Source organism: Centruroides sculpturatus, unplaced genomic scaffold (genome assembly GCF_000671375.1).
Source record: "Centruroides sculpturatus isolate CEXI.00-Female unplaced genomic scaffold, Cexi_2.0 scaffold556, whole genome shotgun sequence".
NCBI lineage: Eukaryota > Metazoa > Arthropoda > Arachnida > Scorpiones > Buthidae > Centruroides > Centruroides sculpturatus.
In genome coordinates this window covers 338,161-351,515 of record NW_019384770.1, presented here as the reverse complement: position 1 = coordinate 351,515, position 13,355 = coordinate 338,161, and the positions used below count along the sequence as shown (strand labels likewise).

The 13,355-nt window shown below is 35.4% G+C and overlaps 2 protein-coding genes across 2 annotated transcripts; both read right to left on the bottom strand.

Annotated features, from left to right (window-relative positions):
* Window positions 1-4,446: 4,446 nt before the first annotated feature.
* On the bottom strand, window positions 4,447-4,965 carry LOC111628961. Its single transcript, XM_023372821.1, has one exon. It carries the CDS (start codon window positions 4,963-4,965, stop codon window positions 4,447-4,449), a length of 519 nt encoding a protein of 172 aa, XP_023228589.1.
* A 5,858-nt stretch (window positions 4,966-10,823) lies between these two features.
* LOC111628973 lies at window positions 10,824-12,867 on the bottom strand. The gene has a single exon (XM_023372832.1). The coding sequence runs from the start codon at window positions 12,607-12,609 to the stop codon at window positions 11,998-12,000; it is 612 nt and encodes a 203-aa protein (XP_023228600.1). The 5' UTR covers window positions 12,610-12,867; the 3' UTR covers window positions 10,824-11,997.
* Between the last annotated feature and the right edge of the window lie 488 nt (window positions 12,868-13,355).

The window sequence follows — 13,355 nt, the reverse complement described above, 5'->3', positions numbered from 1 at the left end:
TCGCGCAGAGCCGTAAACAATGCAACCGTAGTCCAGCTTAGNTTTTGGCACAAGAGCCATATAGGCTAAGCTGCGCCAAAGCAAAAGGTAAAAAATTTTCATATTACAAAATTAAATAAACAAGTAAATAAATAAATAAACATACAACAAAAATTATATACAATAATTTAAATAACACTGTATAATAAATACATACAAATCTCTCTATACCTATTAATTAATAACATAAAAAATATATAACAAAATTAAATAAATGTAAACAACAACAAAAAATATATACAAAATAAATAAACCAAACAAGGTAAATACAATTGTAAAATAAATAAATAAGTGATCAAATCTCTATATACATATTATTGGCTTTCAGAAAGTCCACTATATTGTGCAGATTTGGCCTCTGACCCAAAATCTCTCTAAAGCTTGCATTTCCAAAATGCTGTCTACGACTTTGATCAAAAGCAACACAGTTGCAAAACATGTGTTTAACACTTACAGTACAGTTGCAGTGCTGACATACTGGTTCGTCATCTCCCTTCAAAAGATATTGATGAGTCAGTCGAGTGTGTCCAATTCTCAAACGAGTAAACACAACCTCAGATCTCCTATCATACTGCCTATTATGTGTCCAATTCTCTATCAAAGGTTTGATCTCGTGTAGTTCATTGTGGATTTGTGCATTCCACATAATTTGCCATCTCCCTGCAAGTCGTTTTTTAACGACTAGTTTCAAATCAACTCCTTCAATATGCATTGTATGCTGTGAAGAGCTTGCTGACTTAGCGGCTGTATCAGCTTCTTCATTACCTCTTATACCCACGTGGCCTGGGACCCAACAGAACTTCACAAAAAAATTTCTCGTAGTGAGATGACAAATTAGTTTTCGAATTTTAGTAACTATGGAGTGAGAACTAGGTTCATACGAAGTCAGAGAATAAAGTGCACTAACTGAGTCAGTGTAAATCACGCAGCGACGATGACTTTCCGATTTATATACTTTAAGGCTAAATAAATAGCCTGCAACTCCGCAGACAAGATGGAAGAATTCAGTGCTATTTGTTCTGCCACAATTTTATCCTGGCAAACAAAAACTAAGCCAACATAGTTATCCAATTTAGATCCATCGGTGTATATAGGAATTAAATTCCTGTTACAATGCTGAATTTCTGCAAAGTGCTGTCTATAAACGTAGTCTGGCGTGGTTTCTTTAGGAAACTGCTTTAAGCTTAAATCAACATCAATCGGTGAAGTTGACCATGGTGAAATACTATTAACCTCAACATGTGAGATGTTGCTTGTGTCTAGGTCAATCGTGCTGCTTACATTCTCCATTCTAATGTTGAATGTGGAAACACAACTCGTCCAAGCGGCAAATAATCTTTTCAGCTGAGTATCTGGACAATCAGCTGTAAGTTTTTTTTGAGATTTTTGTTGAATGTAATATAAAAAAAAACAACTTTTCTCTCCTGAGAGATAATGAAAGCTGATAAGCATCCACATACAAACTTTGAACAGGGGAAGTTCGAAATGCACCACTGCACAAACGCAAAGCTTGATAGTGGATTGGATCCAGCATCCGAAGAGTAGATTCTCGCGCAGAGCCGTAAACAATGCAACCGTAGTCCAGCTTAGAGCAAACAAGGGCCCTATAAATCCTGAGCATCGAAACTTTGTCTGCTCCCCAGGATGAGCAGCATAGTACCTTTAAAAGGTTTAAAGATTTAAAACATATACTCTTCAGGTTGCGCAAGTGTGGCAAAAATGTCAGTTTTTAGTCAAAACAGACACCCAAAAACTTAGCTTCATTCACCATTGGAATTTTATCCCCATTTAGATAAATTTCCAAATCCAAGTGCAAACCACACCTTCGACAAAAGTAAATGCACGAGATCTTCTCCGTGTTAAATGTATAGCCTTTGGTCTTGGACCAATCATATATGTGGTTTAAAAAGGTTTGCAGTTGTCTCTCGATAAAACTCATATTACTAGACTGACAGGAAATCTGAAAGTCATCCACATACAAAAAGTGTTTCACACTAGGGAGAACACAGTTAGCTATGCTATTAATTTTAATTAGGAACAGAGTCACACTCAAAATTGAGCCTTGAGAAACACCTTCTTCTTGCGTGAAAGGCCTAGATAAAGTGTTGCCCATCCTGACTTGGAATCTGCGATTCTCTAAGAAGTTTTTTATGAAAATTGGCAAATTACACCGCAATCCGAAATGGTCCAGATCACGGAGTATCCCATATTGCCAACAGCGATCATAGGCCTTCTCTATATCAAAAAACACAGACACTAAGTGCTGTCTTCTAACAAACGCTTCGTGTATACTTGTTTCAAGGTTTACCAGGTTATCAGTGGTACTTCTGTTCCTACGAAAACCACTCTGATGTGGTGAAAAGTATTCATTTTTCTCTAAGAGATACATTAGACGTCTGTTTACCATCCTCTAAAAGAGTTTACATAGACAACTTGTCAGAGAGATTGGTCTGTAATTACAGAGATTCTTGTGGTCTTTACCAGGCTTATGAATGGGAATAATGATCGATAGCCTCCAAGAGTCAGGAAAAGTATGTTCTGTCCATATTCTGTTAAACAGACACAGGAGATTAGAAAGGGATATGTTTGACAGATTTTTAATCATGCTGTAGTGGATTTTATCCAGGCCTACAGCACTATTCCCCAAGCGTGAGATCGCTGTATGTAATTCAATTCTAGTGAATGGCACATTATATTCCTCATTAGATGTAAAATGGAAATTTAAACATTGTTTTTCACTTTGCGCTTTATAAGCCTGAAAATTACTTGGATACGTAATATTACTGGATAAAGACGAAAATGTTTCTCCCAACAAATCGGCAATACCCTGTATATCGCTGACTATTGTGCCATTATTTTCTAGCATGGACAGAGAATTAGAAGTATATTTCCCATTAATTTTGTGGATTTTGTCCCAGACTGCTTTACAGCTGGTGGAAGATGTTATGCTAGAAACATACTTCCTCCAAGAATTCCTTTGGCTTTGCCTTCTAACTCTTCTGGCATTTGCCTTTGCTTTTTTAAAAGCAGTGAAATTACTAGCAGTGGGGTATCTTCTGAAAATCCCCCATGCTTTCTTTTGTGCTTTAAATGCTGCCTCGCAATTTTGATCCCACCATGGTTTCGGATGCTTTGGATATCTAGTTGATGTCTTCCCCATTGTTTTTTCAGCTGCCTGAATAATACTGGAAGTGACAACTTCAACTGCGTCATTGATATCAGCAATATTCACCATATCCTCCGTGATGTTGGCCATAGAGGAAAAAGAGGCCAATCAGCTGTTTCCAATTTCCAGCGTGGTGGACGGGCTGTTTCACAGCTATCTCTGCCTCGGTATTTTAGAAATATTGGGAAGTGGTCACTGGAAAGTGGATTAGATCCAACCTCCCATGTAAACGCTGAAAATAGGTTGGGAGTGGCTAATGAAAGATCAATGGCAGTGAATGTTCTTGTTGGGGCATGGAAGTATGTCACTTCTCCCGTATTAAATAAATACAGTTGCTGGTTGCCTATAAATCTTTCAATGATCCTGCCTCGACAATTAATGTCGGGACTGCCCCACATTGGATTATGGCCATTGAAGTCACCTAGTAGAAGAAATGGAGTTGGCAGCTGTTCAACTAATGCATCCAATTCATCCTCATTGACTCTGACATCTGGTGGCAAGTATATAGAACAAACTGTGACAGTTACTCCAATAGAAATCCTAACTGCCACAGCTTGCAAATCAGTGGTTATTTGTACCGGTAAGGATGGAATGCGATTTGAAACCAAAATAGCCACACCGCCACTGGCACGGTTGTGGCTATCATCATCCTTGTGGTATATATTGAATCCTTTTAAAGTAATTTTTTCTCTAGGTTTTAGATGTGTTTCCTGGAGTGCCACGCAGAGAGATTGGGTAGAGGATGTCAAGTGTTTAATGTCAGAGAAGTTGTTGCGGAAACCACGACAGTTCCATTGGGTCATTTTATAACCCATTATGTGTTTGAGGTAACATTCTTTCTGAGAGCATCTCTCTTTAGTCTAACCGGGGGATTTTCTTTTAGAGGCAATATTGGTTTTGTCACCTCCTGATTAGTCTCTTCATCAGAGATATCAGAAAACTGACTCATAGAGTGAGCTTCTGATTTTTTACATTTAGAGAGAGCTGCTTTTACTCTCTGCTTGTTTAGTGGGTTCTTACTAGCCTTTTTAGAACCCAGGTTCCTTGTTATTACCCCTGCTTAGGTAGGGTGTTTTTGGTTTTATACTCTCCTTTTCTGGTGTTTCTTTTGGTGTAATCAGTAAACATTTCGCATGTCTGGTGAGAGATTCCTTTGGGGAAACAGAAATATCGGTTTGAACTCCACATGTTTTTGTGGATTTCAAAGCAGCAGCAAATGTTTTTTGTTTTAGTGGTGCACTTCAAGTGACCATGCGACGTGCCTCTGGATAAGGTAAGTTGTTGACTGATTTTACACGCTGGATTTCTTTTTCTGTCTGCCATGCAGGGCATTTGCGAGAGTAAGCGGAGTGCGCGTCATTGCAATTCACACAGCATGGAGTAGTGGTACACTCAGTGCTCTGGTGACCTTCCATTCCACACTGTGCACATACATTCTTCCCTCGACAGGATGTCTGTGAGTGTCCAAACCGCTGGCATTTGAAACAACGTAGTGGGTTTGGAACGTATGGACGAACTGGACAGCGCAGGAATCCTGCAGTAATGAAAGATGGCAATGTCGGCTTGTTAAATGTGAGGATAAGATGTTTGGTTGGTATCAATTTGCCATCTCGGCGAATAGAGATACGTCGAACAGCAGTGACACGTTGGTCTGAAAGGCCAATCTGAATATCTGACTCTTCTTCAGATAACAGATCAACCTCAGATATCACACCACGAGATGAATTTAAACTTCCGTGTGGTGTGACAGTCACTTCCATGTCTCCCAGTGTCTTTATTGTTAAGAGTTTTGCCGACTGTTGAGGTGAGGCTGTTTCTATCAGTAAATCTCCCGATCTCGATTTTTGAATTTTTTTCAGATGTCCAATAGTCGATTCAAACAGTTTTTGTATTAAGAAAGGAGAGCATTTCACCAGTTTCGTGTATTATCAGATAAGTAGGTTGACTTAAATTGTTTTCCTTGTTTCTTGGAACTTGATCTGGTCTTTGTTGTTTTATGGTTTTTGGGTCCATATTGAGAAATAAATATTCAGCTCCTAGTGACCCACCCAGCATGGGGCCCAACAAGGGGATGTCGTCACATGGGTGATTCCCATAGACCGTCACACCAGGGTTTCCCAGGAGCTATACCCTCACAATGCAGTCAAGAAGAGCACATCTGAACTGACAAGACAAAACTGTCAAGCAGGGACGCGTCCGCCCGGTCTGCATTGATCGGTTGACTCCAAGCCGAGGTCAAGAATGACTCAACGACCAGCCGATTGTCTCAAACGAAGCCTGATTTGAGCCTCCCGTTTATCCAAAGCAGGGGCCAAAGCAGTGTGTTGGAGACGTTATGTTGCCCCTCAACTACCAAGATCCCCCTTTCCGGCTTACGGGGTACCACGCACGGCAAACACATGGGTGGGCGTTCAGATCCCAGGGATAGTAAAGAAGACTTTCTAAACCATCTCTGGGAGGTCCCCTCACCACGGACAGGAACCCACATCGAGGGGAGAGAGAATATTAAATCTTGCATTTGTTTTGTTTTAAGTTATTCACTGACAATTTATTGTGAGTTATCAAGTACAAAAACAATTTTCTGTTTAAAAGCAAAATAATTATTAAACTAAAACTTTAAATTCCATATAAATAGCATCTTTGTATAGATTATTTTCTTTAAATTCTATTAATATTCAAGCGTTTTTATTATGCATTAGTAAACATGCAAACATTTTACATCAACATACAACAAACATTCTGTAATATTATAGCTTAACTTGACTGTGTGTGTGATAATTTGCACTTGATACACATTAATTAACATAAAAATATTTATGCTTTTATAGCTTGATGAAATTTCAACAAATTTTTAAACATAACCTAATTAAGTTTTGTTATTTGTTATTAACAAAGTAAATTTATTGTAATTCTGAGCTTTTCATATAAAATAAATTCAAATGTAAAATTATAAAATATAACTTAAATATTTTTAAGTCTTCAAAATATCTTTTGTCAGTTCTCATTTGATCTGTTTATTTCGTGTAATCTATTTGTAGCTTTACTCTCAAATTCATATATAACACTTGAATTCATCTGTTTACTAATGACTGTGTTTTGGGGTTTTCTTTTATACTTTAGTTTCTGATCCTGAAACTGCTGTTGGTGACACAAACCAACCGTCCCCAATTAATCTCGATGGTATCAGCGCTGAAGATTCAGCGAAAAAAACTAAACAAGAAATTATCTCTAATATTACAGAGACTGACAATGATGACTCAGATGATATGGAATAATTTTCACTCGTAAGTTTAAATTTAATTAAATTGTTTCAAACTAATTTGTTAATCCTTATATCAAAAGCTGATTATTGGTAATGCACAACCAGATGAAAATGTTCTATTTAAATTGACTCTACATTTTTTTATTATTATATAAATTTAGCCTTGCTTAATAAAGAAAAAACAATTGAATTATTATCGTTGGTGATGGTAACCGGGTTCATTTTCTATTGCCTCTGTTTTCAAATGAACCTGTAATAAAACCTTCATTGGCATTATGTTAATTTATGATAAAACTATTAAACATAAATTTAACTTTATTCTTTAATTAAGTTAACGTAATTTTCAAGAATTTTTTCAATATCTTATTTCTCATAATTCTGTTCACCAGGAAGATGCTTATGTTCCATTGACTCCAAAACAAATTTTGGTATTGGAAAACGAAGATCACAGGACATTAAAGCAGGAACTGATGAGTTTAGATGATCTTTGTCTTTGCTCTTGGTATAATCTACAAAGAGGAAGAACATGAATTATCAGAAGACGAGAACCTCGATCACACAAAGAGTATATCAGAGCAAAATATCCTTTCTTCTCATCAGTTAAATGACGTTAATCAATTGGAACAGTAAAGCTTTGAATCTACTTTGTTAACATCCTCGATGACAATCGACATTGAAGGTGATAATTGTATTGGAATTAAGTGTGATCCATCTATTATTTCACGGATGACAAAACAATCGAGAGAGATAACAGAATTCGTTGAAGGTAAGGTTACGAATAGCAGATTGCAAAGAATTATTAAATTTTCAAAACAATTTATTGAAAAATTGTTAACGAAATACAATCGAATTAAGATATTTTTTACTCGGGTGTACTATTAGTAAATTGTAAAGTTTAGCATTAATTTTCCATGCATAGTTTTTCAGTCATTTGATGTTTATTATTCTGATAAAAATCCAAAATAAAAAATAAATTTCCAAATATTCTTTTATTTATGGAAATGTTTCATTTATTCAATGAAAAATCTTCAAAATATTCTCGTATCTGGACAGAAGCAAATGAAAAGTCACTGTGATAACTTCTGCTTTTCAACATTACTTATTTAGTGTTAAATAATTAGAATTTCTTTACAAATGAACATTCAGCATGCACCATGGTAAATTGTTATTCTTATTCACGCATTTTTAGTAATATTACAGGGTTGTTTCCTGGCATAACGTCTTTCGAGTGTTCTCGTCCAGTGGAAACAAAACACAGCACCGTTCAACTACCGAAACAAGTTTTTCACTTTAAAATGTTTATTTACAGTGCATATTTGACATCGACTAAAGGGAAAATTACTTGATTTTGTATACAGAATAGTCCACTTTTAAGAATGGTTTGAATTCAGGTGCATTAATACTCCGTTCTATTAATACTTTGAGCATTATATGCCCGACGTTAGTAATACACTGCCGAGTTGCCTGCACAAAAATACTTTACAATTCCTGAAATATATCAGGAAATTACTAAATTTTTATATAAATACCCTGTGAATTATAGTTTTGATTTTTTAATTCGATCAGTGTGGGATGTTATAATTACTTGCTACTTAAACATCTGTACTGCTCTGTGACATTCTTTATAGGTTTTAGATTTTATATAATTGCATAGTTTAAATTCGATAACTCATCGTAGCTTTATAATTTTTATTCGCTAATTACTGTTTGAAATACACCAATTATTTGTTATTGTATTAATTTTTGAGAGGAAATGTAATTGAATATTTATAAAATTATTTAATTATTTATTAATGAAAATTATAAAATTATTATTTTTAGAAAATAACAAGAAAACTGACATCTCACAAAAGTTAATAGAATTGACTGAATCCACAGATAGAAAAAACGATGATTACAAAGGTTTATCTAGACATGAATTAACCCCTGAATATGGAAAAAAAGTAAGAAAATATTTTATATTTCTTTATTAGTTTAGATTTATAATATAATTGATATCCCGTACTATACTTTCACTCACATTCATATTCTGACTTTCTACACCATGGACAAAATAATGTTTTAAACTAGCAAAATGAATTTTCAGTTTTAATGTCCAATTTGCATGAAACATTAATAATATAGTTAATCAAATTGTAAATATTTAAATCTTAATTTTTTGTAAAATTACAAATCTCGTAATATGCTTATTAATTTTACTTATCTGTGATTTAGTATTGATTGCATTTCCAGATAAGAATTTGCCTCTTTTTAATAAAAATTTTTAAAATTTTCATTTAAATAGACAATTTCTACTTGTGTGATTCATAAAAATATTAATTTAATACTTACTAAATTTATATCATTTAATATTTGTCATCATATTTGATATAGCTTTATGGCCAACAATATTAACCCTTTGTTCCCAGCAAGGGCGTGGTCAGAGTAGTTTAACTTAGCTGGTTTTGTTAAAATCATCAAGGTCAATACACTAGTATTATTTTAAAAATTCATATAAAATCAAATTTTTATAATATAAGTATGAAAAAAATACTACTACTATGCAAGTATTAGTAGTTTTGTTTGGTATATTTTTCATCTGCTTGTATTTTGTACTTATTTCAAAAAAAAAATTGTTAATCTTGCTTACATGAAACACTTGTAAATTTACTGCAATTTGATATAACATAATAACCTATAAACACTTATAATTTATCTTTAGCTGTATGGTATTTAGATGGAGAATTTTGTTCTCTACATTTTCATGTATAATATGTTTGTGTACTTATATATCTTCGCGAATTATAACACATTTTATGAAACAATACCCTGACCTGTAAAACCTGATGACGTAAAATTTTGATCATATTACTGATGACGTAATTTGTCAAATATGAAATTTTTATATGAGAGATATGACTATTAGTTCTTCTAAGTATCATATTATTTAATATTTTTAACTTTTGAAACGTCAGAAGTGGTTGGTTCGTTAGAGTTTATTAGCGCAAGGGCCATACAGGCCAAGCTGCGCCATGGCAAATGGTATATATAAATAAATATATATATATATATATATAATGTAAAATGTTTAATATAAATAAATAAACTAATAAATAACAAAATAAATAACAAAACAACATATAACATTATACATATAAATAATAACAAGATATATACATAAATGAATAAATAAATAATCAACAAGGTATATATAAACATAACCTAGATAAATAATTAAATATGTTTATAAATATTATTCACTTTCAAAAAGTTCAATAATTTGTCAAGATTTGGCCTCTGGCCCAAAATCTCTCTCAAACTTGCATTTCCAAAATGCTGTCTATGACTTTGATAAAAAGCTGTGCAGTTGCAAAGCATGTGTTTTACACTTAAATCGCAGTTGCAATACTCGCATACTGGCTGGTCTTCACCCTTCAAAAGGTATTGATGAGTCAACCGAGTATGACCAATTCTCAAATGACTAAGAATTACTTCAGATCTCCTGTCATACCGTTTATTGTGTGTCCAATTTTCTGTATTTGGCTTGATCTCATGTAGTTTATTGTGGACTTGTGCATTCCACACGTTTTGCCATCTCTCTGCTAGTCGTTTTTTAACTACTAGCTTCAAATCGACTCCTTCAATACGCATTATATGCTGTAAAGGAGTAACTGACTTTGCAGCTGCGTCAGCTTCTTCATTCCCATTTTACAAAGAAATTACTTGCAGTAAGATGGCAAAACAGCTTAGGAATTTTAATCACTATAGAGTGAGAACTAGGTTCACATGAAATCAAAGCCTGAAGTGCACTAACTGAGTCAGTGTAAATAACACAGGAACGATGACCTTTCCTATTTATATACTTTAAAGCTAGATAAATAGCATGCAACTCTGCAGAAAAAATAAAAGAATTCAATGCAATTTGTTCTGCCACTATTTCATCCTGGCAGACAAAGGCTGAGCCAATGTAATCATCAGATTTAGATCCATCTGTAAAAATAAGAATTAAATTCCTGTCACAATGTTGAATTTCTGCAAAGTGCTGCCTGTAGACATAATCTGGGGTGGATTCCTTTGGAAATTGCTTTAAACTAAGGTCAACATTTATCACAAGAGTTGACCAAGGAGATATACTACACACCTCTAGCTGTGAAATGTTGCCTGTGTTCAGGTCAATCATGCTGCTCACATTCTCCATTCTTATGGCGAATGAAGGGACACAGCTTGGGCGAGCTTCAAATAATCTTTTCAGCTGAGTATCTAATACTGTACAATCAACTAAAGGTTTAGAGTAAGATTTCTGTTTTATATAGTAAAATAAAGACAACTGTTCTCTCCTGAGAGATAGTGGAGGTTCATAAGCATCCACATACAAACTTTGTACAGGGGAAGTCCGAAAAGCACCAGTGCACAAACGTAGTGCTTGATGGTGGATTGGATCCAGCATCTGAAGAGTAGATTCTCGCGCAGAGCCATAAACAATGCAACCGTAATCCAGCATAGAGCGGACAAGGGCCCTATAAATCCTGAGCATAGAAACTTTGTCTGCTCCCCAGGATGAGCAGCATAGTACCTTTAAAAGGTTTAGAGATTTTAAACATCTACTCTTCAGGTTGCGCAAGTGTGGCAAAAATGTCAGTTTTAGGTCTAAATAAACACCCAAAAACTTAGCCTGATTCACCATTGGAATTTTATTGCCATTTAAGTGAATTTCAGGATCCAGGTGCAAACCACGGCAGAAGTGGATGCACGATGTCTTCGCTGCATTAAACGTAAACCCATTGGTCTTGGACCAATTATATATGCGATTTAGGGAAGTTTGAAGTTGTCTCTCAATGAAATTCATATTATTAGACTGACAGGAGATCTGAAAGTCATCCACATACAAGAACTGTTTCACACTGGGAGGAAGACAGTTAGCTATGCTATTAATTTTAATTAAAAACAGAGTCACACTCAAAATAGAACCTTGAGGAACACCTTCTTCTTGTGTGAAGAGTCTAGATAAAGTGTTGCCCATCCAAACTTGGAATCTTCGTTTCTCTAAGAAGTTTTTTATAAACATTGGCAAATTACCCCGCAATCCAAATTGGTGTAGATCACGAAGTATCCCGTATCGCCAACAGCGATCATAGGCTTTCTCTATGTCAAAAAACACAGACACTAAGTGTTGTCGTCAAACAAACGCTTCGCGTATAGCTGTTTCAAGGTTTACCAGGTTATCAGTGGTACTTCTGTTCCTACGAAAACCACTCTGATGTGTTGAAAAGTATTCCTTTTTCTCTAAGAGATACATTAGACGCCTGTTTACCATTCTCTCGAAAAGTTTACAGAGACAACTTGTCAGAGAAATTGGTCTGTAATTAGAGGAATTCTTGTGATCTTTACCAGGTTTTGGAATGGGAATAATGATAGATAGCTTCCAAGAGTCGGGAAAAGTATGTTCTGTCCATATTCTGTTAAACAGATTCAGAACATTACAAAGAGAATTGTCTGAAAGATTTTTAATCATGCTGTAGTAGATTTTATCCGGACCTACAGCAGTATTCCCCTAGCGAGAGATTACTGTATGTAGTTCTATGCTGGTGAATAGCACATTATATTCCTCATTAGATGAGGAGTGAAAGTTTAAATATTGTTTTTCATTTTGAGCTTTATAAGCTTGAAAATTCCTAGTAAACATTACATTGCTGGATGAAGAAGAAAACGTTTCACCCAACAAATTGGCAATACCCTGTATATCGCTGATTATTGTGCCATTATTTTCCAGCATGGACAGAGAGTGGGTAGCATATTTTCCATTAATTTTATGGATTTTATCCCAGACTGCTTTTGAGCTAGTAGAAGATGTTATACTAGAGACATACTGCCTCCAAGAATCCCTTTGGCTTTGTCTTCTAATTCTTCTGGCATTTGCCTTTGCTTTTTTAAAAGCAACCAAATTTCTCGAAGTGGGGTATCTTCTGAAAATACCCCATGCTTTCTTTTGAGCTTTAAATGCTTCCTCACAATTCTGGTTCCACCATGGTTTAGGATGTTTTGGATATCTAGTTGATGTCTTCCCCATTGTTTTTTCAGCTGCCTGAATAATACTGGAAGTGACAACTTCAACTGCGTCATTGATATCAGCAATATTCACCATATCCTCCGTGATGTTGGCCATAGAGGAAAAAGAGGCCAATCAGCTGTTTCCAATTTCCAGCGTGGTGGACGGGCTGTTTCACAGCTATCTCTGCCTCGGTATTTTAGAAATATTGGGAAGTGGTCACTGGAAAGTGGATTAGATCCAACTTCCCATGTAAACGCTGAAAATAGGTTGGGAGTGGCTAATGAAAGATCAATGGCAGTGAAAGTTCTTGTTAGGGCATGGAAGTATGTCACATCTCCAGTATTAAATAAATACATTTGCTAATTGCCTATGAGTCATTCAATGGCTCTGCCTCGACGATTAATGTCAGGACTGCCCCACATAGGATTATGGCCATTGAAATCACCCAGTAGAAGGAATGGTGTTGGCAGCTGTTCAACTAAGGCATCCAATTCAACTTCCTTGACTCTGACATCTGGTGGCAAGTATATACAGCAAACTGTGACAGTTACTCCAATAGAAATTCTAACTGCCACAGCTTGTAAATCAGTGGTTATTTGTACCAGCAAATATGGGATTCGATTGGAAACCAAAATAGCCACACTGCCACTGGCTCGGTTGTGGCTATCATCATCCTTGCAGTAAAGATTGAAACCTTTGAGAGAAATATTTTCTCCAGGTTTTAGATGGGTTTCCTGGAGTGCCACACAGAGAGATGAGGTGGATGATGTCAAGTGTTTAATGTCAGAGAAGTTGTTGCAGAATCCAGTTCCATTGGATTATTTTATAACCCATTATGTGTTTGAGGCAGCATTCTTTGC